The following is a 26,854-nucleotide window of genomic DNA, read 5'->3' as shown; positions in this document are numbered from 1 at the left end:
AAGTGTGTGTGGGGTGTTACCTGATCGGAGCTGCTTGATGCGGCCCTGGCTGGTGCCGGGGTCGACCGGGAGGAAGTCCTTGAACCAGGAGATCTCGGGGTCCGGGATGCCGCTGGCCGCACACAGCATGGTGGCCGTCCTGGTCCGCTCCACCACCTTCAGCTGAGGGCCCATGTCGATGCTGGGGAAGCCAAAGGGCAGGAGGTCCTCTGAAGGGCACAAAAGGACACGATTAGAGGAGGTTTGTGTTTGTTTCTGATGACATTTCTCGAAACTTAATAAAACTGTTGTCGACGTTACATATTACAGTTGAACGTAAAGTGGTGGTGTTTCTCCGACATATACAGAGATACATAAATTACAATAACAAATTTCAAATAGACATGACAACTAGCAATTCTAGGTCAACAATGAGCAATGAAGACACAAGAATAACCACATCTTTTCATTTACAAAACTTTTCCACTGTCAATTACTGCCAGATATGTTCTTTTTGAGTGCTTTCTGATTTTGGTGAAAGGTACACTGTGTAACTTTTGTGGTGGGGGAGGCCACATTATTGTCTCCATGGAGATGTTACTGCTTTGCCTGGAACTTTCCAAAGTATGGTATTTAACTCATGTGTCTGCATTTATTCCTTATGTGTTTATTTATTCCTTTACATGTGTTTTTTTATTGCTGACAACTACTTTAAACAGACATTATTACAGTGAGCAGGGTCGCCTCTCCACAGATCTGACCTGTAACTTAGCCAGGTAGCTTGTCTCATTGGAGATAGATATTATGTTTGATGCCAGACTGGTTTTAGGTAAATCAATAGTTACAGAGTGCACCTTTAATAACTTTATGGCATATAATATAGTGTGATCGCGAGAAACCAGCACATAATTTATGAAAGCTCATTACGCAAATTACTGCTAACTGTGAGTTGATGATTTTCTGTGGCAGCCGTTCAAGGAAAACATCAAAACAAATATTATAGCTTTTGTTTAAAAATATAATGTAGGAAATAACTACTTTTTGCAATGCATTTTGAGGCCGTAACAGGGAAACATCGAAAGACACAGACAGGGGATTTGCTGTGAAGTCAAACAACTTATCTTGCACAGAGAAGCATTTAGCTGAGCCCGCACACACACGGCGCTGTAAGTCACCCCTTCTTTCCCTTTCCCCATCTGCCTCATCCTGAAAACAAAAATCCCTTCCACGACAGCCCCTGCGCCGCGCTCTCCCTCATCAAAGGCGTGTAATGCTCCCTACAGCTAGTCATTAGGTGACTCAGTCGGCAGGTTTTTAGTCAACGTCTGACAGGCAGCGCAAACAGACCGCCCAGTCAGCAGGAGTTACTTAAACACGCACTTATATGTTGTATAGGAGCACATTTCTAGCCCACAAACACATGCAGATGCAGGGATTCCTGGTCTAATAACAGTGTGCAGGCAGCGGTGACAATTAGAAGCTGGGATCAAGAGGAGGGGAAGGGCAATGAGGGTAATAACGACTTGATCGCAGTAATTGTTTAAATGTCTCACAAATTAGAGAGGCCGTTCAGGGATGTCTTTGCACGCGTTTGGTTATGTCTGATTACTTTGAAAGGGGAATATTATGAGTTTTGGTGCGTACATATTTTTGCATACTGAGAAAGGTGAGCTCTCTCCACACACACACACACGCGCAGGAAGTGAATGGATTGGACGTCTCGGTGACAGCGGTCCAGATGGCCAGACACGTAACCAAGCATCCGCGGAGCCCTCGTGCATCCTACCTCTCCTTAGCCTTTTGCCCACTCGATCTGTCACGCGCGAGCACGGATAAACACCTCCTCCCCCATACCTTCTAACATAATTACATATCACACTTTTCCCGAAAGCGATGAAGTCATTAGCAACGCGGCAATTTGTCCAGATAATACATCAAGTCGGCAGGGCAACACCCAACTAAAAGTTTGGTAGCAGCTGTAACCAAAGCCACACAGTTAGACAATAATGACTTTGACATGTATCTATTAGTAAAACAGGGTACAGATGACTTCAACACTCCTGGATGAATGAGGGATTATGCCAACTTTCATGGTTGATGCCAAGACCCATTGTTAAAAATGCAGGGAAACTGATGGCCAGTAAACTCTGATGATATTTTTGTCTTGATATTTAACCACAAACATAAGAGAGAAGTGTAGTCATGTTTTGTGCAGTGCCCTCTTCGCAGTCAAATGCTAAAATAAAGCTTTATATTTATTCTTTAGGCAGTAAGTCGACCAAAACCAACCATCTGGAGAGTAAAGACGATATGGTAAAAAGTGAAAATATCGACCAAATATATCAGTCTATCTCGGCTCAAAAATCCCTCGGAAAAACATGCCTCCCCATGGACCTGTAACTTATCAAATGAAACCAGCAGGAGTTGTGCGTACAAAAGTCAGCGCACAGATACCAAAGGAACAAAGCATCTATGTGGTACTGGTCCAACATTAGTCGAATCAACTGTGTGTGTTTTCGCTTGGTTCCCCTGCTCCTCCGGGCTCCCCGCTACCTAACCACATGACAGACGTGTGCCATCTGCTTGCACGCGCTCTGTGATAGGGAATAAGCCAGATAGGATCTATGGCTCTCGTTCTCGCCTTTCCACAGTCATCAGCTTTAAGAGAGCTTTCAGACAGAAATGTCAAGGGTTGTTGATGCAGGCGTTAAGAGGAGGTAAGAGAGGGGGGGAAATGCCACGGCACGAGGAGTGGAGTTAAGTGCGAAAGCTAAATTTGATGAGGGTAATGTTTAGTTACAACACTCATTTGGAAAAGGTTGAGACAAAGTGAAAATCTAATTAAAAGTAGTGTCAGTGACAATCAAAACAGTTCTCAATCTTCTTTAATATAAATTTAAAAAAAAAACTTCTCTAGGTATCATCTCTTCCCTATTGTCTTATATCTAAAGACACAACAGAACTATACATGTGGACAGCTGCCAAGACTTTAAAAGGAATGTTTTTCTCATCTGTAAGATTGGAAAAAATAGTAATCATGTACAACACCTTTAATATATCCTCCCTAGTTCTGCTTAATTATACCAATACATCCAGATAAAATAACATACTTATGTTTCAGACCTTTTGTTGCATTATAGCATTGTTCCAATTTTGTTAAAAACTCTGTAAGCTATATTTCAGTTTTAGTTGGTTTAAAATATGTCTATGAAGTTCACCCACTGCTGGACTGTGTTTAATTTACACTTCACTCCCACGTTTTTTTTGTTTTTTTTGTTTAACCCGACTAGTACAAATCAAGCAAAACTCCGCTGTGAGGGGAATCACCCTGACCCAACCTGTTTCCCCTAAACAAAACAGCACTTCCACCAACAATCCCAAACCAATCAATGCTAATGATCCACTCCAATAGTGCCCAGAGGTGTTTCCATTGACAAAAAATGGAAGAAGAGAAAGGAAGACGAAGGCAGGATCAATAGGCAGGTCAGAAGGCGATCTCCCCTGAGGTGCAGAGTAAGCAAGGCCTACATCTGCTCCTCTCTGCCCCTCCCCTCAGGACAACCGCCCCCCATCTCCTGAGAGGGTTCAGATGGTCTTTTTATCACCCGCAGCTACTACTACATAGACTCCCTGGCTGTTAATTAGAGCGCGGCGCTGCAGCAGGCCGGGGGGTGTGGGCTTGTGCCTGTGTGTAAGTGGTTGTATATTGTGTTCAGGTCTTTAACATTGCTGAAAATAATGTAATGTGATGGTAGACCTTGGACTAAATCACTGGAGAGAGGATGGGAATGACAGGACGTTGCAGGCAAGATGGATACTTGGTCTTAACTGTGGTAGAAAGAAATTACTAACAGAGTGTGTTTTTTTTAAATAGTTTAGCTTTTGTTCGCCAAAGTGGTCCAGAAATTAGCAATTATATTACAAATAATAAGCCTTAAAACAATGGTGGTCACAATACAGTGTATTTTTGTTCCATAAATGAGGGCAAAATATTGGATTGCAAAAGAGAACCAAGTCAAATCAATGTGCAAATCACTGCGCAGTATGAAACAGAGCACCTGAATGGTCTGTGACTAGACCACAACCATAGATTGTTCTAAATATTTTATGCATTTTAATAATTCTAGAAATGTGTGCCTATGTGGAGCCCACAGAGATTGTCAGAGGAAATCAAACTACGGAGCAGAAATGGCTTGTGACATTGACTGAATAGATAATGAGCCACATGGGAGAATGCTAGTTAATCATGCAGAGGGATGTATGTAACAAATGCAGGGGTTCACTCAGATGGACAAAGGAGCGCCATGGGTACACAGCCATGATCCTGGATGACTCAGATGTTGCCTGAAATAGAGACTGAAGGCATGGCCTTGATAACACTTTTCAGCAAATGAATCATTTATCAAACACAAACAGTGTGCTAAAGTACTGCTGATTTTCCATCTCCTGGTTAAATTGATAAGACAGACTATGGAGAAATGTGTTGTGTGTTTATATAAACACAGAGTGTGTCAACAGCATTAGTTGGCAGTGGGCGGAGGCATTGTTCCCCAGAGCTCAGTGTTTGTGTGTTTAGTGTGTATCAAGAGGTTGGGAGCGTTCATTTTGGCCTGGTTATGTTTGCAGAAGGGCAATCAGGCCTGATGCCCAAAACCAGGCAACAGAGCCAACCAGATCTGGGCAAATATGCGATTTGTGCACGAGCGTGCACAGACAGACACAGCAGTACAATGAACACACGAACACTGTCAGACACGGCACAGACCATGCAAACAAACAAACAAGAGTCCAGATTTTCTCTCCCTCTATCACCCACTAGCAGACACGAAGCGCTTAAACATTGATAAAACGCACACCCGTGCGTCCCGCTCTCTCACTACTCGTGCTTTAGGTTGCCATGTCATCTTCCTGGTTGGTTTCAGAAAGCAGCTGAAAAAGGGGAGCCTGAGTCAGGACTGATCTGGGTTAGGGCTAGAGCTCAGCACTCTAGAGAGTCTACAGACTACAGGAGGGCTGAGGGGGAGCACTTTAAATGCTAATGGACCTTTATGATAATTGATCACAACAACACAGTACACAATGAGACAAAGCAGTGTACAGCAGTGCCTCCTAAAACCCAGCCATTCAGAAGCTGGGCCTCTTTATAATATATTTGTCGACATGATGTGGGGCCACTTTCCTACTTATAAATAACAGTGAAAATAGACTCCAAGGAAGAGAATAAAAGCACAGGGGCAATAAGGCAGAGGAGATGAGGTGTGTGTGATGAAAGAGGCGTGGAAGTGTAATCCGCTCAGTTCATACTCGCAGTTGTTTCTTCACCAAAACACAGCCAAAGCCAGTGGTCTGCCAGTGCTGCCAGCGCCTCGGGGGACTTTGGGATCTGACTGTGTTCTCATGAAAGGCTGTTCACTGTCATGGATACACATCTCCCCCTCCTGCCTCACCTGCCTCACCCGCCAAACCCTTCTCTGCCTTCCTTTCACCTAAAATGGGACACTGGGAGGTGAGCACAGGATTACCGTGGATATATGAGGCACACGGCTCAAATATGAGATGATTAGATCCAAGCATGCAAATACACACTGTGGTGATGAGAATCTCTCACCCACTAGAGGTTTAAATATGTAGAGCTACAGAATATTCATGTCTCCTCGCGGTGGCAGAGCTGTATTGCAGTGTTCGAAAACAGCGTTTTGGACCGAGACATAAAAGAAAGGAAAGAGGGCTGGCTAAAAGACAGAGGAAAGGTAGTCCAGACAGACAGGGAGGGTCACGCAAAGTAGATGTCTGGAAAATGAAAGAATGAATAATACAAGAGGGCAGAAATTAGAAACGGACATTGCCTTGGGACAAAATGAAACCAAAAAAGACAAAGATAAAATGAGGAGGAGTCTGAAAACAGGGAATAGTACTGTTTGTGGTGTTTTACATCTTTAAGGCTTACAGGAGGCAAAGATCAGCCCAAGACATGAGATTAGCATGCAATACATACAAAATCTGAGCAGGGAAGGAAATTACAAACACTACTGCCCTGTTACACCACATGAATGTATTATATGACAACAGCCTAATGTTCTACAACTAACCAGGCTCTCCATCCATTAGGCCATTATTGGCCGGTAGTGAACCACATATCCTGTGGGTGACCACACACTGCTGTCGTTTGACCATTAAACAAACCACCACTATAGAAACATCTCCAAGACTCACCAAGACTTTTGTAAGTGTTACTATAACATTTCTTGTGCAAGGGACAAGTTGACTTGACCTCATAATAATCATAATACAGATAGTTTGTGTTTGTAAAGAAATACTTCTATTTTTATCAGAGTATTGTCATTAATATGAAAATGATGTATTTAGTAACATTCTTCACACTGCGATGATAGGTTGGTCTGGCTAAACTAAGTTGGCTCATTTTGTTTTTAATAAAAGGACAGGGGTTAGCTACACCACACAGCGCTGAAAGAAAAGGGTTTACACAAGCGGAACATCCTCACAGACGAGGAGCCGCCCCGGAGCTGCCGTTCTGGACTAATGTGTTTTAGACTGAGTGTGCGTGATGATGTGCTGCGGGGACAGATTGGCAGGACACTATACCCTGGGCGACCTGCCTTCTGCTCACCACAGCCCCGCCAAATCCACACTCCTCATCCATCTTCTGTTCATACTACCTCACCTCTCCCGAAACCCCTCCCACATCCCTCCCCCCTTGCTAAAAATCCCCTCTGCTGAAACGGCTTGCTGACCAAAACTCTAGCCTAATCCCCTGGTTTCCCTCCATATACCAACAGCCGGAGAAATCGTCCTTTTTATTACGCTTAACCTGCTACGCCACATACTTCCACGGGAGGACATGAGCTGAGTTTGACTGCGGAGGAGACACGGCATACATTAGATTAACACCGTCGACGCAGGCCAGGAGGCGCCATGGCTACGCTGACCTGGGCGGGGACTAAAGCACTGCTCTTGTGGCTTGATCACGCTCGGCTGCACTCCAAGGGACTATAAAAAGAAACGCTCCGCTGCAGTCGGCTGTGAGGGCTGCTGGGTGTGGCCTGGCTCCAGTCATTGTCACACATGAGATGGACAGCACAGGCGAAGGATGGCGATAAGCAAAAGGTGTACCTCTGATAATGGCCAGCTTGGCAGTGACGGACACCTCGTCCTGGTTGTTGCGTGCCACACACTCATAGATGTTCTCGTCTCTGGGGGCCCGCAGCGGCTGGATCCTCAGCACGGCACCTGCACCCTCGTCAAACTCTATGGTCTGAACAGGCAAAAGAATGTGCAGGCTTCAGTAGTGCCAAATAAACCACTTATTAATATATTTGGTCAAGAAAAGTCAGAAAATAAAAGAAATGATATGATTAAACAGTGCCAAATTTGTAAAAGCGACACTAAAATGATATGTAAGCTCTACTTACTAATGAATAAACCTACAGTAAATAAGTTATTGTATTATGTCAAAGAAAAAGAAGCTTAAAGACAATTGTTTATTTAGAAAGTTTGATTTAATAAAGCTGGCCAGGCAGTAATATAGATAGATGTTTTTGAACGTGGTCAATATTTGAGAAGGATTATTTTCACAGTAATTATAACCTTTAAAATTTGATATCAAGTTATCTGTAACCTGAGTATGAGTAAGTGTCAGTTGTCAAACGTCACAAACACAAGTTCCCTTCCCCCTTTTCAAGCTTCTTTTGACCCTTACCATTCTCACCATGAACAGCATTCAATACAAAACCTACTGCAAATTTAGATATTGTATTTCTCTACACAAAGAAAAGTGTGTACAGTATGTCTGACCTTCAGCGTGTAGTTTTTCAAGTCTGTGAGTCACTGTAAGCCAGTGCAAGTCCCAGCTCACACATTGATATCTGATTGCTTCTAATCTTAAAAGGCCATCTTTGGTTCACAAACACAGAGTAGCACGCCCCTGTGTAGCTGCAGGATTGGATCTCATTTCCGTTAGATGCTTCTTGGATGATGAGATATTATCATCACTGACACACTTGTATTAATAAATCACAAAGTAATTAAGCTCTCCAATGTAAGAGGCAATGTTGAAATGCATAGTACAATATGCATATACATACAGCATACCCAGTACCAGCCACTTCAAACTGGTCGACTGCGTTGTCAAATGTGGAAACTTATTAATCATCATCATTAATGCCATGAGATGCGACTGACAAAACAAGATCTAAAGGAAACAGATGCTCAAAATAGCATCGCTGTAAAAAGTCGTATTGATTAGACTATTAGTTAAAACCCTTAATGAGCCAGAGCTCTGTGATATAGTGATATAGACTCAAGTATTTTTAAACACTATTGGAGCATGAAAAACTAACCAAGCCATGATGCATTTTGATAAGAAAATTCGCAATAGCCAGCAAATATTGTAAATGATGCAGATGGTTTTGGTGCCGGGTTTACAAAGGTGCATAAGTGTTGTGTTGCTACCTTTAAACGTGTTGGCCCTTCATTTGAGGCACGTAAAATAATGACACTTAATGGGAGAGTCTTTGAAACTCGACCGCTCCCTCAGTTTGGTCTGGACCCAGGACTCTAAAGCAGGGGTGGGCAAACTACGGCCCGTGCGCCACATCCGGCCCGCAGCGCCTTTCAATCCGGCCCGCCAAGCTTGTCCAAGTAATATTAAAAAAAAAAAAAATCCTTTTTTGCCCTCAGGTATCTTTCTGCACTTGTATCCTTAATAAATCTGACATGTAATGAATTAAGTAATAGATTCAATAGCCTATATTTGATAGAAAAGTGATATTTTATTTGATATTTCATTTTTGGGATTTTTTGCGGGCTGGCCCTGCGCTACTTGCCTGGATTTGAATATGGGCCTTGGAGGAAAATGATTGCCCAACCCTGCTCTAAAGTGTGCAACGGCAGAGACTGAATGATTTTCCTTTGTTTTGTTTTCTGGCAACAATAAACTAATAAAATGTCATTGTTGAATCCACTGACTAAACTGCTTTTGACATTTATATTCTGCTTCCTTTTAAAAATGTAAAAAAATATTTGTTCCATTATATTTTAACAAGGTTATCATCTTGTTTTCTACTATCCTGAACAACATCCCCAACTCCTCAGCAACACAGCAGCAAAAAATTTATAGATTAAATGGTGTTGTTTTGTTGGCCCATTGAACCGTGCACTGTGACAACCACCTCGATGCGCTGGGAGTTGACCTTCTTGCCCTTCTTGTTCCAGTAGACGACCGGTTTGGGATTCCCGCTGGCCTGGCACACGAATGATGCCACCCCTCCCGACACTCCGATCTGATCCGTGGGAATCTTGGTGAACTTTGGAGGCGCTGCAACATCAGAAACACAACAGGAAAATCAAACTACAACCCACATGGCTGCTTTAAGACACGGTGGGACCACGCCCTTGTCCCCGCGCCGGTCCGAACCACTTGTGATCTGATGACTGTGTGTTGCATTGGCTTCCTGCGTATCATCTAGAGGACACGGCGAAGGACTTCCTGTGATTATAAATAAAAGATGGGCTTGTGCTTCTGGAGAACATCTCCTCTCTCTCCATGTCTCTGTGTGCGCTGTGATAACCTCTCGGGCAGGACGGTTGCAGATGCAAGACCGCGCGCCGCAGTAAGCTTGTCACAACATATGAGCGTTTCACAGGTGGAGAAAGTGTTGGCTGCTCTTTCACAGCACAGAATTGGTTTAAATGTATTCTTATCAGGAGGTGTCATTTGGATAGGAGATAATTCTGGTGCATTTTCCTGTATTCTAAAATAGATTGTGAGTTAAACATTTTTGAGCCGCAACTTGAAATGCTGTTGGTTTATAAATATAAAATATGAAACAGAACAAAGGCATGTTGCATTATTAACTTAGTCTTATTAACATAGTCTTTGCTATGTCTATGCCATCAAAAGTCAGTGCTAAATTGGAAATGTATGAATTACAGTTGTCAAAAGTATCGATAATCAAATATCAACCAATACTATAATGAGTATCGAAACTTGATAAGAAAGAACTGTTTAGTGTCGAAAATATATTATTACAATTTTGGTACTGAAATCTGTATTGTGACAACACAATTAAGAAAACATATGTTAAAATCTATAGTAAACATTTATAAAATCCTTTTACTTGAATGCATTTTCCCTTTAACTACTCACACACACACACACGCACACACCACACACACACACACCACACGCACACGCACACGCACACGCACACACACGCACACACACACACACACACACACGCACACACACACACACACACACACACACACACACATGTTTGCCGTGGCCTTGAAGACGTGTGCCAAATATCAATAATAATAATCATCATTTCCCTCGGAGTGCCAGAGCTATATTTTTCACTGCGCCTGAGTCAGATCAGTCAACAACTTAAAGCGCCCACCCCTTTGCTACGTGTCTGTGTCCTGTTGCCATGGTGCTGGGCTTAACTGCAGAATCTATCAGGGTGAAGTCAGGATGACCCTTACCATGGCAACCTGCATCCCTCCTCCCACTCCTGCAGCGTCTGGGTGGGTGAGGTCCCACTGTCGATTCACTCAGGAAACTAGAGAATACCAGCTACCTATCAAGGACTAACAAGCACATCCTGAGGCATCTGTCCTTCCATCTCCTGATACTGGCAGCACAAACCATTTTCAGCCCTCCTGCCATGCATTGACCTGCATGGGGGTGGGGGTTTCTGACAAGTATTGTTATTGCGATTTGTTATATGTTTCGTTTGTTCATTTTACTAGTTTAGTTTAGTTTTTACTATAACTGCGCCAACTCAACTTGCGATTTAAATTCCATTCCGTACTGTGATAAAAGTGATGAACAGACCATGCTTGTGCACTTACGCTGCTCAAATCAGAACATTGTGGAACATTGTAGAACATTCAGTGGAGGCAATAACATTCTCATGCAGGAAAGAAGGTGGCAAACCCTAAACCGGAAAATGTTACATAGTGCACCTATGGAAAAATAAACTGCTTAAATTAAAGCTGTCTCATCATTCTAAACAAAACAGGACTGCTATCCCAGTGCTACTAAAGGGGTGGTCAACAACATGAAAAAATAACTAATTATCAACAGCTTCAAATGCAAAAGCTGAAACGCGTGCATAGAAGTTATGCAGATGACATCACCACGTTTGACAGTGAACGGCAAAACCTTTTGACTGTCCACGGTGAGACGTGAAATCGGACCTTGTAAACAAATCTGAAATGTGACAGAGCTGCTAGAGTCCAATAACAGTCTAATAATCAGCCTAATGCAGATGAAGTGAGCTAAACATAACCAACGCACAGCTTGTGTCACAGCTGCAGTTGCGATCCGCTGTATCTAAACCAGGCAATGTGTCTTTCTATCTTCCATCTCTTGCCCCACACTGCCTTTTGCACTTTTAACGCACTGCCTTGACAGCAAATAGACTAACAACACAAGCTCAAAATTGCAGCTAGTGTATATTGCCCTAAAGTGGTTTCCTTTTGCTATGATCTTCAATAGCAAAGAGCGACCAGCCGCAGTTTCTACCACAGCATAGTATTCACTTGGAGCAATTTTATGGCCACCATTTTAGCTCTCAGAGACGGATATTTCCTGCCTATTAAGCTCACAGAAAGCCAGAAAGAGCATTGAACAAATTGCTCATTTATCCCTGCCAACAATATGAAAATGTCAATGAAAAAAAGATGTTGCAGTGCAAGAGGAAGTGTCTACTACTTCTGGCGATGGGATTAAAAAAAAAAAATCACATTGCTACTTGGGTCTTTTACACGGCTTTCAGTGGCTTTCGGTCGCGGGCCAAAATGTTGTCTGTGTTCTCTTAAATACCCTCCAACACCAATCCGCGCACAGAACCAAGCCCCACTGGCGCTGTTACCACTTAAGCTGCTTCAGAGAGCCAAGGAAAAGCCCCCATCAGGCAGCGGCTCGGATGGATTTGCACCCGGCGATGACTTGCTATGATCTGAAGGCTACAAAAACACTAAAATAGAAATAAAAGGGAGTAATGAGGTTCTGTGTGCGTTTAATGGCTGGGTTAGCTGTGCGGAACAGGCAGGTCTAGCACTGATGTGGCGTGCGGCTCTTTTTAATTAAGCACCTTAGTACGATGTAATCATTCCAGTGACTTAGTGACTCCTGCTGCGCTCAAACAGAACCAGACCCAGTGGCAAATACAGCGCAACGGTTCAGGGAGAACACTGTGTCTTCTGCCACTTTGTCGAAGGTGAAAGAATTCTCCTCGTACTTACAGACTTATAAAAATGATTTGGTGTGGTGCTGTTTAGTATGCGCAAGACTTCATATTAGCTACCAATATATCTAAATCCAAAAATCCTAAATGCACACATTGTCGTCCGTGCTATTGATCATTTTGTTGTCACATTTGGCATGCACCTCCTCTACAGATATGGCAGACTGTGACAGGCCTACAGGGCGCGTTAATAATGCATCTCTTCCAGTTTGTCTTTTGTCAATTTTGCTTGTGTTCTCTGTCCAAGAACATGTAATACATAAGAAATGAATGAGCTGTGTCATTAATGAATATTTGATCGTGGGTAATATGAAACAATTAAAGATGCGTAATATTAAATGTTTTCATGAATACACTTATAAATACAATATATTTTGATGTATTCCAGTCTTGTGGCAATCCCTTTGCCCGTTGAACACGCAAATCACAAAAATGTAGAAGAATTGCAACGCGCACGTGATAAGAATGAGACGAGTGCTTCAATTTGGGTTGGATTAAGTGGAGTCTATTAAATTACAAGCCTTATTATGCACCGCCTGAACCTAGATGGTGCTACAGTTATGGCAATAGTTTGATTAGCATGGCTACAAGAATAAAGACATGCGCAGAAATAAACCCATCAAGTCTTTCTAGTTCTGTGCACTGCATAAAATCATACGGAACATGACATCTTGGCTATTAATCTACTGTTATGTAAATGACCTGCACTGCACTAAACATAATATGGTCATAGCATCTTAATGTACATAATAGTTTTACTCTAGTTGCACAGTGTTGTATTTACTACTTTTATTTTGACTCCCTTTTGAATAATTTGTATTTTATTCAAATGTATTAAAACATATCATAACATTCTATTTAACGTTTAGATTTAAGGTCTGTTTAACTTGATGTTTGAATGCTAATTTGACTTAAACTTTTTTGCTATTCTTGTTTTTATTGTCTCTTATTCTTATTCTCAACATTAAACACTCATTAATGCCTCTTGTTCAGGACAGCGTTGTTGCTTCTTCAGCTTCTGTCTAGGTGATCTAATAAAATATGGTGGTGCGATGATGCAGTGAATGTGTGGAAATGTTGTAATCAAGGCGATGATGAGGCGCATGCTGATGGGACCTCTCAGCTTATCAACACACATTAACAATGAGGCCATGGCTACACGCACAGTCTTGAAAACCAATAGAATCAATGAATGGACAGAGGAAGCTGGCGTACCTAGTGCTGCCGACTCAGAGCACAGTGGACATGTTAGCAGGACCATCAAAGGCAGCAGCAGATTCAGGCAAACAGCGCTCCGGGGTTGGACTAGAGCGCCGCCCGTCCTGCTCAGGCGCATGGTACCACAGAGGGAGAGTGCGGCGAGAGTGGAGAATCGGGTCGGGCTTTAGTCAGTGGAGGTACAGCACTCTGCAAACACACAGGGGGAGAAAGGTCAGTAAAAACAAGGTACAACCAAATGTCAGCGATGTGACAATGAGCCAAAAGGGATACACATTACCATTTATCTACATATTATATTTTATCTTTATTTATGAGTGTGACTGGAGTGAGTATTTGTGGCCATATCCGGGGTCAGATAGTCAATAACTTGCTGACAGGTTTCTCATACTCACTCTGGGGAAATTAGGGTTGTCAAAAAAAAATCTATACTTATTGATACTAAAACTAGTATAAAAACTTCTTTGAACAAGTATTGATACGGGAGAAAACATTGTAATATGACAAAACTGAACTTTTTCCGAAACAGCTTTAGAACTGATAACAGAAAAATCCACGAGTTTCAGAACGATGTGAATCTAGGACAGTTGCCATAGCGAATAACAATTTAAAACAAAACGTTTTACATTTTGAATTGGAAAAAGTCCTCAATATGTTGCATATATATTCCGGAATCTGAAACCTATGAAAGACAAAACTAGGTCTAAACCAGAAGACAGCGCTGAGGAGAAACTGGGGTTGTCAATGAAAAATGTCATTCAGATGGAAGTCAAAACCTGTGGTATCAAAATGGTTTAAGAGTATCAAGTCTGCTATAAAATAAAGTCTGTCATTTTATAATCACAACAACACTAAAATATGTATAGTATGAAGCAATGTCGACGAGAGATTTGGACAGATTCTGCACCCTTCATTTACATATTGTTCAAAACACCAACTATTTAAAACAAATTTATGTTAATGCAGGATTAATTTTTCGTATTTAGTCAAAGCACTTGTGACTTGGGATTAACAGCTCAAGCGGCACAGCTCCAAATGAACTAATGCAAGAACAATAGAGCCGCTGCGGAAAAATTACAAGAATCGTTTGTGTGTACTTCCTCTGCAGTAACCCGGCTGCTTTGCCACTAAGCCGCGAAAGAAAACGCAATAATACATTTGCAAGACTTTTTTTCATCCCACAAGAGGTCCTAATAATAATTTAATTTCACTCTGGCCTAATTCTTTTTTTAGCAGTGAGCGTTTGAGTGTTCTGTAGCACATAAAAGCGTTAATGCAGGGATTCAGCTCAAATTTGAGTAATAGAAAACACTTACACAAACAGGATTGACGGGTCGGTTTAAACTCAAATTCAATAGTAGTTAAAGTACAAAAAAACGGCTCTATTATTCACAGTTGGGGCTGATTTACGGGGATTTAGACGACCATTGTTGTGGCGCCATGTCTGCTCGTCAATAACGCCACAGTGCTGCCCTCCCCCTTCTCTCATGTAGTGTGTCAGAACGCAGGTGGAGAGGCCAAATGAGAAAACAGCCTTTGTTAACCCGTCGTACATCACACACAATAACATCATCCATACAAATCACTGCACCGCCTGGCACCAAGAGCGACACACTTTCAAAAAGGTGATGGGGCCACAAGAAAATAGAACACACTTTTTACATAACGGCAGAACTGTGGTGTAGGGATGTCAAGATTATTCTGTATTATTCAGGCCACAATATAATCAGAGAACTAAAAAGGGATAATTGTGAGTTTTTAAAAGCAAATTTAAATCATTTTAATTCAATTTGAATTCCAAAGAAGGTGCACTTAAATGTATTCATTGGTTTTAGGTTTGAAATGATTCTTTCCTCAAAATATATTTGATCAGCTATGATTTATTGAATGTTTTTTATGTGTCTTTAACGTTGTAAAGCACTTTGAATTGCGCTATGAACTAATTGTGCTCTATAAATACAATTTTATTGACTGATTGAACGATAAGTCAATATATTAATTATCGTGTCAGGCCTACTTTTGTCCAGACTTTGGGTACTGTTATTAAAATGCCATTACTGATATAGAAATGTGAGTTGTGTACTTGGGGTCACTATACTTTGCATTCACAGGGCTAAATTAAATGGTGACACAGTAATGCAGTTCCACATTTACACTGATATGGCGACAAAGTGGCTCTGATTAGCCCTTATTGGGTGTTAGTAAATGAAAAAGGCATTTCTGGTGAGTTACATATGCAACGAGTCCCGCAAATCACTTATTGAGCTAATGACCTGCTCAAACATATTACCGTCTGCCACCGCCTTCTCTAAAAATAGCTCACGTTTGAAAAAAGTCGTGTCTATCTTTTTCTCGCTTATCTCGTGTAATAGACGTCGGAGAGAAAAGCTTTCAGCATTCCCCTTTTCAATTGAACAACGTGATAAGGCAAATCAGATCAGGGTTCATTCAAGCACCATTGGCAGCATGTTAAGTAAATTCTCCTCTTATGGAAACTCAATTTGGCCCGGCTAATCTAACTATGGCTGCTGCTCTGCGTGGAGCCACATTGCCACTAAAACGTTGGAGGTACAGTGCACTGCTCTGTCTCCTTTCGTCGGGTGTGGATTTGCTCTGGCAATTTGATGTTTCTGTGACCTCAGTCTAACCCGATCTATCATTCTGGACTGATCCAGCGTCCCTCCCTCTAGTCTTTCACCTGCTGACAAAGCCCTGGCTAGTCTGGCTCTGCTGCCTAATCCTCAAGTGGATAGAAAATATCAAGTTCAGTTACATGGTCCAAGTAGCAATGAGTATCTTTATGAAAAAGTTAAAACAACTGACAACTCTACAGAAAGATTAGAGGTGGGAAACATATCTAAACATCATTCATATCATAATTTTTGTTTTAGAGATAATGCAAAAAAATATACCGTAATATCAAACCAATCACCTTTTTAAAATTACATCAAAAACAAGGTATAAAGTGATTTTTCTGAGGTTCAATTTATGGTCCATTCACATTTGTGCAATACTTGTACCACAACAAGACATTTACAGGCACATTTTTAGCACTTTCAAGTTATCGAGATTTTTGTCCATGTCACCCTCCCCTAGGCCAGATAATTCCAACGCTTGTCCAAAGTAGTAACAGTGAAAGAAAAAAGATGATTGCACTAAAGATCAGTAAAGACGGATCACAAAACTACTCCAAAGGAAAATACTCTGAGAGTAGATTATAGTTCCTAACGGGAACAAGGGGTAGAAAAGGAATGAATGAATAAATAGATTATAGATTCCATATGTAGGTTTAGACTTCCTTTTGAGCATAATTATATTTATACAAGACGGTTATACAAGAAAATATGGTCTTTAAAAAAAATAAAACAATAAGAATGATCAATCCATATTAGGAGTGGGCAATATTGACACATTTTAACCTCAGATTTTTTTTTCTATTTAATATTCTGAAAACAATAGTCAGAAATCTGTTAAAACTTGTCATTAAATGTTTTAGTGGAGGTTTAATTATCAGACCAATGTGAAAAATATGTATAATTATTTGCAACTGTCAAATAAAGTAACATTTATCTTGATTTGAGTATATTTTGACTTTCTTAAGATACTAGATAGATAAGATGGATTTGTTAATTGAACTAAGTTTTGTTCTTATTTCAAGTGCAGTCGAACATTTACAATGTTACAAATTACATTTTGTTTTATCACCCATATTCATTAGTATGTTTTAACTTCTGATTCTTCGCTTTTCTCTGGCTCGTTCTTGGATCTTCATATTCACTGGCCGCTCCCTCCCTCCTCCGCTCTTCCTCTCTTTGTAACCTCCCTCCCTCAGCACCACTTCCTCCGTGGCGCCCTATCATTCATCTCCTTGTCTTTTCGGCACACTCTAACCCCTGCTTGTAGCTCCAAATCCTCTTCCTCTCCCCAGCTGCCTGCCACCGGCTGCTCCAGCTGTTGTTGGTCATTTGAAACAGTTCAAACAAAAGGGCTTAGAGCGTCCTACAGCTGTGAATGTCGAGGGAGTGGCCCAAAACAGATACAGCGGACGACGCAGCGGTGCAAGAGGCGAGTCCAGGCACATGCAAATGTAATAGCGGTTAACTCTGGAGAACATGATCATTTCCTGTGTGTGAAGAGGCAGGCTTCTGTATAATAGACTTGGCAACCGCAGCACAGAGGTTTAATGAAATAATGACAGCTTCAATGTAGCAGGATGTGTATTCATGTTTAGAAATATAACAGTACAGCATTTTTCACCAATTGCCTTTCAGATGATTCATTTAAATACAGAATAAGGGTGTAATATCACATTTTAGTTTTACAATTATTGTGAGAAGAAACATCACAAATGTACAATTATTAATGATTGTTTGCACTTTGACCAAACAACAGTGAAATCGTTCAAGTCTAGCTTTATAAATTTAAACTTTCTTGAATGAAAAAGACATGATATTGTCACACAAACAGCCTGATAAAAAAGTACATTACTTTTTTTCTTTGTTGTTGTTGTTGTTGATTCTCACCAATATCATTGTTTACTTCTTGTTACTATATTGTGACCTGAATAATAGTTTATTATCAATTATCTAACATCTTGACATCCCTAATTCAGAATAGATAAACTGTTCTTTTTGACAGCCCTAGTGAAGTAAATAAAATGGTGTGATGTTCGAGGGCATAAGACGAATTCAAGAGAAAGTTCCCACAAAATGGAGGTCCTCGTGCTGAATCTGAACAAGAACAAACGATTGAAACGCAATTGAATCACAATTTGAATAGCCGCAATTAGCAACTGACAAAAGCTGCAATTTCTGAAGTACCATAATTGACTCCACAAATATCCCATCTCATTCTGCATGAAAAAGAACAACCTTGTAGTTTCAATACGTACAAACATCTTCTGAAATACATAGGATTCTTTTATTAGTTTGTCAGCATTCAATGTCATTTTCAGTTTTTTGTCAATCGCAAATCTAATGGCAATATATAGATGGCCTTACAGAAGAACTGGTATTGAATTTGAAGTAAAAGGTACACAATACTAGTGTCAGTGTTAGTGAGTAAGAAGTGTCATGACCACTGCTCTCCCTTCTATTGTTGTTACCACAAACTGCCAATGAGTAATCAGTTGTGTTACTCTCCATGTCTGGCAGCCAATCCAAATAGTATTGTCTTATGAAGCAATTATAATCAGCAGAATTATGACTTCCTTTTTCCACCACAGAATTATCCATCTTTTAACTTGTGACTTACCTCCCAGTGTGCAGTGATTTAATTGATTAGGAATGCCTTTTACTTTGGTCATTTATATCAGTGCAACCATCTCCATTTATCCAGGCTGCTGGAACAAAGCGCTGGCCCTGGTGACTATTTCATGTTTCTCATGTAGGAATAGATTTTTGGATTCTCCTGGAAACTGTTTGTGTTAAAAGAATGGTGCATAATGTCCGGACAGAGCTTTGTGTATCAAAAATGAATTAATGAGCTGTAAAATGAAACACAAAAATGCTTCATAGTATGCAAGACTTTTAGTAACTTTTTGACATTGTTTTTAAAATTATACATACTCAATATTGTAATCTTGGTTTATCTTCAAAATAGTAATAGGAAATGTCAAAACATGTTATAATATCGCAGTTGTTGTTTTGGAGCTATGCATATTTAGAATATTGAGTATATTGTCTAATAAGAACAGTTATAAAGGCCGCAAAAAAAGCAGTTGAAGAATAAGCAGTGGGCAATATTATGTCAAAAAAAATTCAGATCAAGATTTTGATTTTATCATGATTCATGTAACTTACACTTAGTATTTTTATATTGCCTTATAGGGGTAAATAAAGTCAGCTACTTCTTCTGAAATTTCACACTTAAATATGAGAAACGTGTCCAGAACATATCTATGTTTGAGCATAAAGCTGAAAAAAATGCAACTCATGGTGATTTTACTAAAATAGCCCATTGTTACAGGAGAGAGATTACAATTTGATTTCCATCACCAAGTCCCAGCCCTATAACAAAGAGAATAATGTGATATTTCTGAACTTTGGGTTCATTTTAAAGTCGTCAACCCTGACAAAAAAATTAACAGGCACGTTCCTGATGGATTACATTAACATCGCCCGAATATTGTAATGGAGATAATTCCAAAAACATTGTGATATTAATTGTTGTCATTTTCACCGACCCCTCCTTCAAAACAACAATTCCATATTTGTAGTTGATAAATGTCCCTCCTCTGTGCTTATTCGTTTATTAAGCACACACCTGTGTTTCATAACTTCGGTTTACAGCTTCTGCATCAGCGTCATACTTGCTGGTTGGGCAGCCCACCGCACACAGCGGAGGTCTCTTATTACCTGTTTCCTGAAACAGCACAGATGGTCGTCCCGACACGCAGATTGATGGGCCTACACGCTCATGGGCGCGGTAATGGCAGCAGCAGCTCAGGTGGTTATTGTGCTCTATCAGACTGATGTAATAAGGCTGCTGTGGGTGACATATTTTGTTTTTCTCACCTTGGCCCCGCCCCACACACACTGCTCTGTTGTTACCTGGGACGCTTTATGGCCACCAGTGGGCTGAGGCCATCTCACAGGGTACACTTCTCTATGACAACCACGTACATGGACTCTACTGGTAAGATGAGCTTCCTGTTGTGATGAGCGGACTGAGAAACAGTTTTGAGCAATGCAGTGGGAAAATATATCAATTACAAACAGTTTATTATATAATACAAAATTTTGGCCGGCTTTGTTTGTATTCTTGTGAGGCTGGAAATTGTGAATGTGTTTAATACTTTCAGCCATGTATAAGTAAAAGTAAAGACAACTATAACAACGATTATTACTTACGGATCAGTTGCAATAGACAATAGACACCCTTATGGATCTATATTAAACTAATTTTAAGTATCTAAAAAATAAGCGACAATTGAGATTTTTTAAATTTAGTATAATTGTTAGTTTACTTGCCTGGTACAGACGACATATAAATACTGTTTTCTAGACTAAAAAAAGTATTTTTATTTGATTTACAAAAAGTATAATTCATATCTGTTTTCCAGTAAGACTTTAAAATCAAGATTATTTAATGTGTTCTAACCATGCGGTCTATAATTGCCAAAACAACCTTAAAGGCGCAATGGACGATTTTTTGTCGATTTGAGAATGCAGGCGGAAGTGCGCATGCGCACTCTCCTGTGCGGACTGATACAACACACACGTGCGTTTGTTTATTAGTGCGAAAGATCGCATCTCTCGTTTCCCGTAGATTTCTGTCTACTTCTGCGTCAGCTCGAACTGTCTTTGTACGTCTTCATTTTGCCCCGTACACTGAGGGAACTATATTATGATAGATCAATACGCTTAGACACGCGGAAATGTAGGACGAGCCGCACGATTGATACGTGGCAGGACTAATCGGCAGTCCACGCCAGGAGGAAATAAGACTCAGATTTGGGCCAAAAAAAATGTCCATTCAACCTTTAAATCTTCACATTTTAATATATTCTGTTGTTTTTTGTTTGGTTGTTTTTTTTCTTACAAAATTTCAAAGGGTCTATAGACTATAGAATATTCCACAACACAACATATGAAGCCAAATGCAGGTCTATATGAATAATGTATCAGTTAAGGACCACCACAGAATTAATTTAAAAAGAGTATTTATAGCATGACGAGATGGGCAGAGAATGGTCCTAACTGTGTATAAAGTTCCTGACACATCCTTTAATAAGGAAAGGAGTGGCACTGTCCATGGTGCTGAATGTGTTAAATTTCAACTCTACATTATCCACAATCTGCCTCGAGTTGGACGACTTTTTGTGCCAGTTTGCAGAAGGTGAAAGTTTGCTCTGGCATTAGTCACCTTGTGGGAGGGGCCAGCTCCTCTTTCCAATGACCCCAAACGCTGTAGGCAAATGACACTTAACAAACACAATGTACACCCACAGGGCAACATTACGCACACATCCAAAAGAACAGAACGCATAAAACATGGCAGATGGCAAAGCATCATGGGGGAGATTGGCACTTACTTCCTCGCTTCCCTCCGCAACACACACTCACACACTCACACACATTCAGGATCAGAAGCACAGGATGAAGCGCGGCTTACTGCAGGCATGAGCCCTGGTTACATTTTTAGCCGTGGAATTCAAATCAAAATCAAAATCTGAGGCTTTTCTCCTAACAAGAAAGCACACCTGTCACTCAAATCTTGCTGAAGCTTTGCCCTGAATTTCAATGAGCTGGGAGACTTGGGTTCTTGTGTAAGACTTGGCTTTAAAGCAGGATGCCGGAGTCATGAAGGCTGTGTAGATGCCCCACAGTGCAAACGGGTGAGAAACAGTGACAACAGCAACATTCATGACCACACACCACTATTTTGCTCCCGAGAATGTGGAGACGCAGATAAAGATAGCAGCGGAGTTTCAAAAGGTGCTGGGAGCCAAATGAGTCATGCAAACAGCAGGGAGGTAATCTCACACCTCAACTGTCAACCGGCTCTGTTATTTGTTAAGGAGTAAATATAGCACAAGCTCATAATCAATGAATGTCATTATTGTACTACAATTTATAACAAGGTAAATTAAGGCGAGACACTGTGGGGGAACAGGAAAACAAACTTATATTTAGATATATACATTATAAGGTTTTTGTGTAGATTACTTATATAAATTTAAGGGGGGGAAAAATCATCACGCATTTCATGTGTTAAAAGGCACATTGCACGTGCTGCCCGGTTAAAGGTGTAATGGACGATTTTTCGCCGATTTGAGAACTCAGGCGGAAGTGCGCATGCGCACTCCCCCCGTGCAGACGCACAAAAAACACACGTGCTTTTGTTTATTAGCGCGACGGATCGCATTGCATCTCTCGTCTCCCGTAGATTTCCGTCTCTTCTGAGCCAGCTTGAACTGACTTTCTCTGTCTTCATTTTGTCCCGTACACTGAGGGAACTATATTATAATAGATCAATGCACTTAGACACAGGGAAACATGCTGCTCTCCTGGGGACGAGCCGACGTGGCTGCAGCTGAGCAGTAGGTGCATCCTATGATTGATACGTGGCAGGACTAATCGGCAGTCCACGCCACGAGGAAATAAAACTCAGATTTGGTGCCAAAAAATTGTTCATTACGCCTTTAAAGCACAGGACACATATGCCAGGCTCCAAGTGCAGCCGGCCGCAGTGTCGTGAGTTCGAATTCGACTCTGACAATTTGCTGCATGTCCTCCCCTCTCTCATCCCCCAATTTCACACTACGATTTGTAGAGCCAGGTTTAAATATTGTCCTTTTTTGATGACATACTAGATACAAACGAATTTACAAAGGGGATTTTGTAAATGTTAGCATTTGAGATCTGAAAAACAAACAAACAAACTATGAACAAATCCTTCTGTACGATTTGTCAAAATCTTGTACAGTACAAGAGTTTAAAGTTTGGTGCTACGTTAAGGGCTGATCTTTATGTCTCTTTGGGGGAGAAATACATTTTGACAAAACAGCCGTTGAAAATAATTCCATATAAATCTATGAGATGAAAATTGATAACGTTAAGTATTAAAATATATTTAGGACAGCACAATGTTGTTGTTTCCAAGTGAAAGCATGCAGTATGTGGAGAGAACAAATTGACCAAAAATTTAAAAAAAAAAAGAGTTTTGCCTATAGTGTAAATGATTCTAAACACTTAGAGAGGTCTATAAGGTCAAATATAGCATCTTATACAACAAATTTGCTTTGACAATCAAACCACCTAATCCAGGCTTGGTGCCCCTTCAAATAAAACACTGGCTTGTCAGACCTTGTGACAGGAAAGAGCTGGTAACACAATATGTATTGATCAAAGTATAATATGCAGAGTCAATTGTTCCTTACTGATACTGGATAGTTAATATAATAACGAAACTTTGCAAATCAAGAACGCTTCATAGTCACATAAATAACTTATTTAATTGCCCAAAATGTTTTAAGCTTGCAAACAGCATGTGCATTTCAGTCACTTTTTTATTTTAGGATAGTGGATTTTTCATTGCATTATCTGAAGGTGGAAATTGCTGTTCTTATAGGTCAACCCAATCATTTTGTCAAACTTATATAGTTCATATGCATAAAACAGTCATGATTACTGCAGTTATTCTATTCTGAAAAGGGGCATTTCGCTTAAGGTCACATTTTATTTCGTTGGAAAGGAAGAGCCCAGCTTTTCAGTCCTGATATCAATACTTGGGTTAACTTCTGATACCTGCAGTTCAAATCCAACAGCTGTGAAGAGAACCTTTTTTTCATATTTTGGAATACACAGCACAAACAGAGAAGAGAGAACACAGAACACAGAACACAGAAAATGACACAAACAGAGAGCAAAACAAACAAAAGCAACACAAGACATCTAATTAAATCAAATTACATCCAATTGAAGTTTACTCTCTCTCTTTCTCTTTTTTTTACGGTATAGCGTAAAACACATACATTGAAGACGTACAACTACAGTAGGTGGCGGTAAATGCACCTTTTCAGTTGGCTCATTCATTAAAAGCAACTCAACAACAACAATAAATCATGGCACACATTGTTCAACAGAAATGTCCCATTTTATCCAAAGTTTGTCCATTTTCAAATTTAGTCTAAATGCCATTTTTCCATGTTTCTAATGTCTGTTATTATGTCAGTCCAGTCCTTGATCCTTGGTTTGCTTGTGTCATCCATTATTTTGTGAGAGACCTTTCTTAAATCCGAGTGAACAAACCATCATAATATCACGTTTCGAATAGAACCTTTTTTTAATTCATCAGTAAACCACAATACATACTAAGGTTGTCAAAAATATCAAAAATAAGATACTAAATCAATACTAAAACAAGTATTGAAACTAGATACTCATTTGAGAATGTATCAGTACAAAAAATATGTGGCCTTTCCTGAACAGTTTTAGAATGATCAAGTGTTGAAAATGTCAATTTATTGTATCGTGACAAAACTACTGCAGACAACATGAAATGTTCAGCAGTAAATGGTCTTTTAAGTAAACTTTTTATGTTTGAACCAGTCCTGAAAATGTCTTAAAACACCACTGACCACAGAAGTTACTCACTCTTTCTAAATAACCTCCAAACTCTACTTTTGGCCTCAGTTTTTGTATTATCTTTTTTCTTTCTTTACCAGAGCTTAACAATTTTACAGGAACCGTCGGCCCACACTTCTCCAAGGTCAGGCGAACTGAAGCTGCAGCGTTCACAACGGACTGAGATGGAAATGTATTAGTGATGCCATTAAAGTACACATGATGCAGATTATCGGAGGAGACGGAGTGGAAAAGTGTTTAAAGGCTCAAGATAAGTAAAGCTGCAAAAGTGATTAATTTGTTAAGCTTTAGTAATAGCTTCATTTCATTTTGGCTATGCTTGATTGACATAAAAGGGGTCACTATATGGGACTTCTGTCTTTTCGTGTTTTTAGCCAAGCCCGTATTGCCTGAAATGGTTTACAGCATTTTGTTAGTGAATGATGAATTACATGTAATCTATAAGAAATATAATATATGTATTCTGTTATATTATTTTTTCAAACTGAGTCCAGATGACTACAACTGAAGCTTTTTCTACTCTGTTATATATAGCTAAATATACCATATAGTGATTCATTTTGTTTCTATATTGAATGCCATTAATGGCATAATTGATTATGTTTTTATGTCTTATATTTAGGCTTGGGGCTGGCACAAACTCAACATTGGTCTGTGATTCCTGGCTCCTGGATTGCTAAAAACACATCAGTCACACCACAACACTATCACAGGTATGTTTTCATCAGACAGGTGAGGATTCCCACAAGGCAGCGTGAGAAAACAAGACCAGGTCTTGTCCACAACAACACAAACAGCTCTTTTGGAAACACCTTACAGGCATTTGCTAATTCCCTTCTGCGACCGCCTCTCTCTGTTCTCTCGTCTTCACAGGCTGCACATTTTTTGTGGCTCTGCCTCATTACTCCGCCTGATTCCTGAGTTCTTGTCAACTCACTGTCCTATTAGCATATCTGAGGCCTGCGGTTGACTCTTATCACAGCGGGAGATCATGGGAGACTGTACGTACATACTGATAGCTGCATAGGTATTCTGTTGCATATCCCGCCTAATTGATAATATATTAACATATTAGCTCCCAGTTTAAATCACAAGGTGACACCATCCATAACTCTGTGTGTGTTTTTAGATCATAGCGCGGCTGTCTGTGTTTTGGTTTAGTTTAGTGTGTTCCCTCTCCCCCTCTTGTTCCAGCAGAGTATGTGTGTGGCAGGGGGCATGGCAGGGGGCATGGCAGGGGGCATGGCAGGGGGCGTGGCAGGGGGCATGGCAGGGGGCATGACAGGGGGCATGACAGGGGGCGTGGCAGGGGGCGTGGCAGGGGGCATGACAGGGGGCGTGGCAGGGGGCATGACAGGGGGCGTGGCAGGGGGCGTGGCCGGCTTCTCACAGCGCTGCATCCACCTGCAGTATCAGACTGGTCTTCTCACCACCACTCGGCTGGATAGTTCCGTCACGTTCGGTAGTCCTGCCTGAGTTTTTGCGCGTTTGTACTTTAACTCGCTTTTGGATATCAACTTACCTGCTGCTCCTTGTATGTCCAGGACTTTTGTCTTGCTCCAGCTCCTCATGTCGTCCAGCTCCCAGTGTCATCCTGCTCCTGCTCTGTGCTCCAGCTAAGTCGGCCTGCTCCTTGCCTCCACTGCCTGCAGCATTAACTTTTGTAAAATAAACTGTTAACCCTGCCTCGGTCTCATGACTCTGCTTGAACCCATTACAGTTTGAATGAAACAATTGTCTGTTATAAGCAGAAAAAACACACACGCATATAACAAGCACACGGGCGTCTCATACTGTCATGTAGCAGCCAATTAGCCAGCTTCTTGCGCGGCAGGTCCACAGCTCCCTGACAACGCTGCACACCTTCATCTCCCCAGATGCCATTCCACGCCATCTTCAGATTTCCATCCAGACTTCATTAATGAGACGTGCCACTGCCATTTTTTTTTTTTTACCCCTGCCTTTCGCAAATCACTGCTTTTTAGTGAAAAACAAAGCATAAGATGAAGACTAATGGAACTGTTTGAGAGATTTGTATGTTTAAGTCTTCATGAAGGAATTGTGCCCATTCTGGTACTCAAAGTGGTAAATAGTCTAGTTCAGGGAAATGCTTTTAAGATTGAGGAACAAAATTCATATTGTCTGCAACAGTGGCTGGTTGCTGTGATATGATGAAAGCTCTGATCTTGATAGAGAAGATTGTATAAAAGCCTAGTCTCTCTCTACTGAATATCCAAAAGACGACACTAATTTAGAGTTGCTGAAAATATGTTTTTTTTAATGCAACATAACTAC

At 40.7% G+C, this 26,854-nt stretch overlaps 1 protein-coding gene across 7 annotated transcripts in view; it reads right to left on the bottom strand.

The window, feature by feature from the left end:
• The window catches only part of LOC140356390 (receptor-type tyrosine-protein phosphatase S-like), a 73,503-nt gene that overhangs the window by 39,501 nt on the left and 7,148 nt on the right, over nucleotides 1-26,854 (bottom strand). For 4 of the 7 annotated variants that reach the window (XM_072441285.1, XM_072441280.1, XM_072441284.1 and 1 more), the window contains exons 2-5: nucleotides 13,467-13,658; nucleotides 9,168-9,313; nucleotides 7,111-7,252; nucleotides 21-209 (exon numbers count right to left, since the gene is read on the bottom strand). In XM_072441285.1, the coding sequence (XP_072297386.1) occupies nucleotides 21-209; nucleotides 7,111-7,252; nucleotides 9,168-9,313; nucleotides 13,467-13,587 (598 nt within the window). In that variant the 5' untranslated portion in view covers nucleotides 13,588-13,658. Of the gene's footprint in view, nucleotides 1-20; nucleotides 210-7,110; nucleotides 7,253-9,164; nucleotides 9,314-13,466; nucleotides 13,659-26,854 lie in introns of all 7 variants that reach the window. The other 3 variants (XM_072441279.1, XM_072441282.1, XM_072441283.1) reach the window with 1 other exon arrangement.

This window comes from Eucyclogobius newberryi, unplaced genomic scaffold (assembly GCF_026437365.1).
Source record: "Eucyclogobius newberryi isolate DKJ021-1_F unplaced genomic scaffold, fEucNew1.0.hap1 SCAF_12, whole genome shotgun sequence".
NCBI classification, from domain to species: Eukaryota; Metazoa; Chordata; class Actinopteri; order Gobiiformes; family Gobiidae; genus Eucyclogobius; species Eucyclogobius newberryi.
This window is presented reverse-complemented; position numbering and strand designations above follow the sequence as displayed.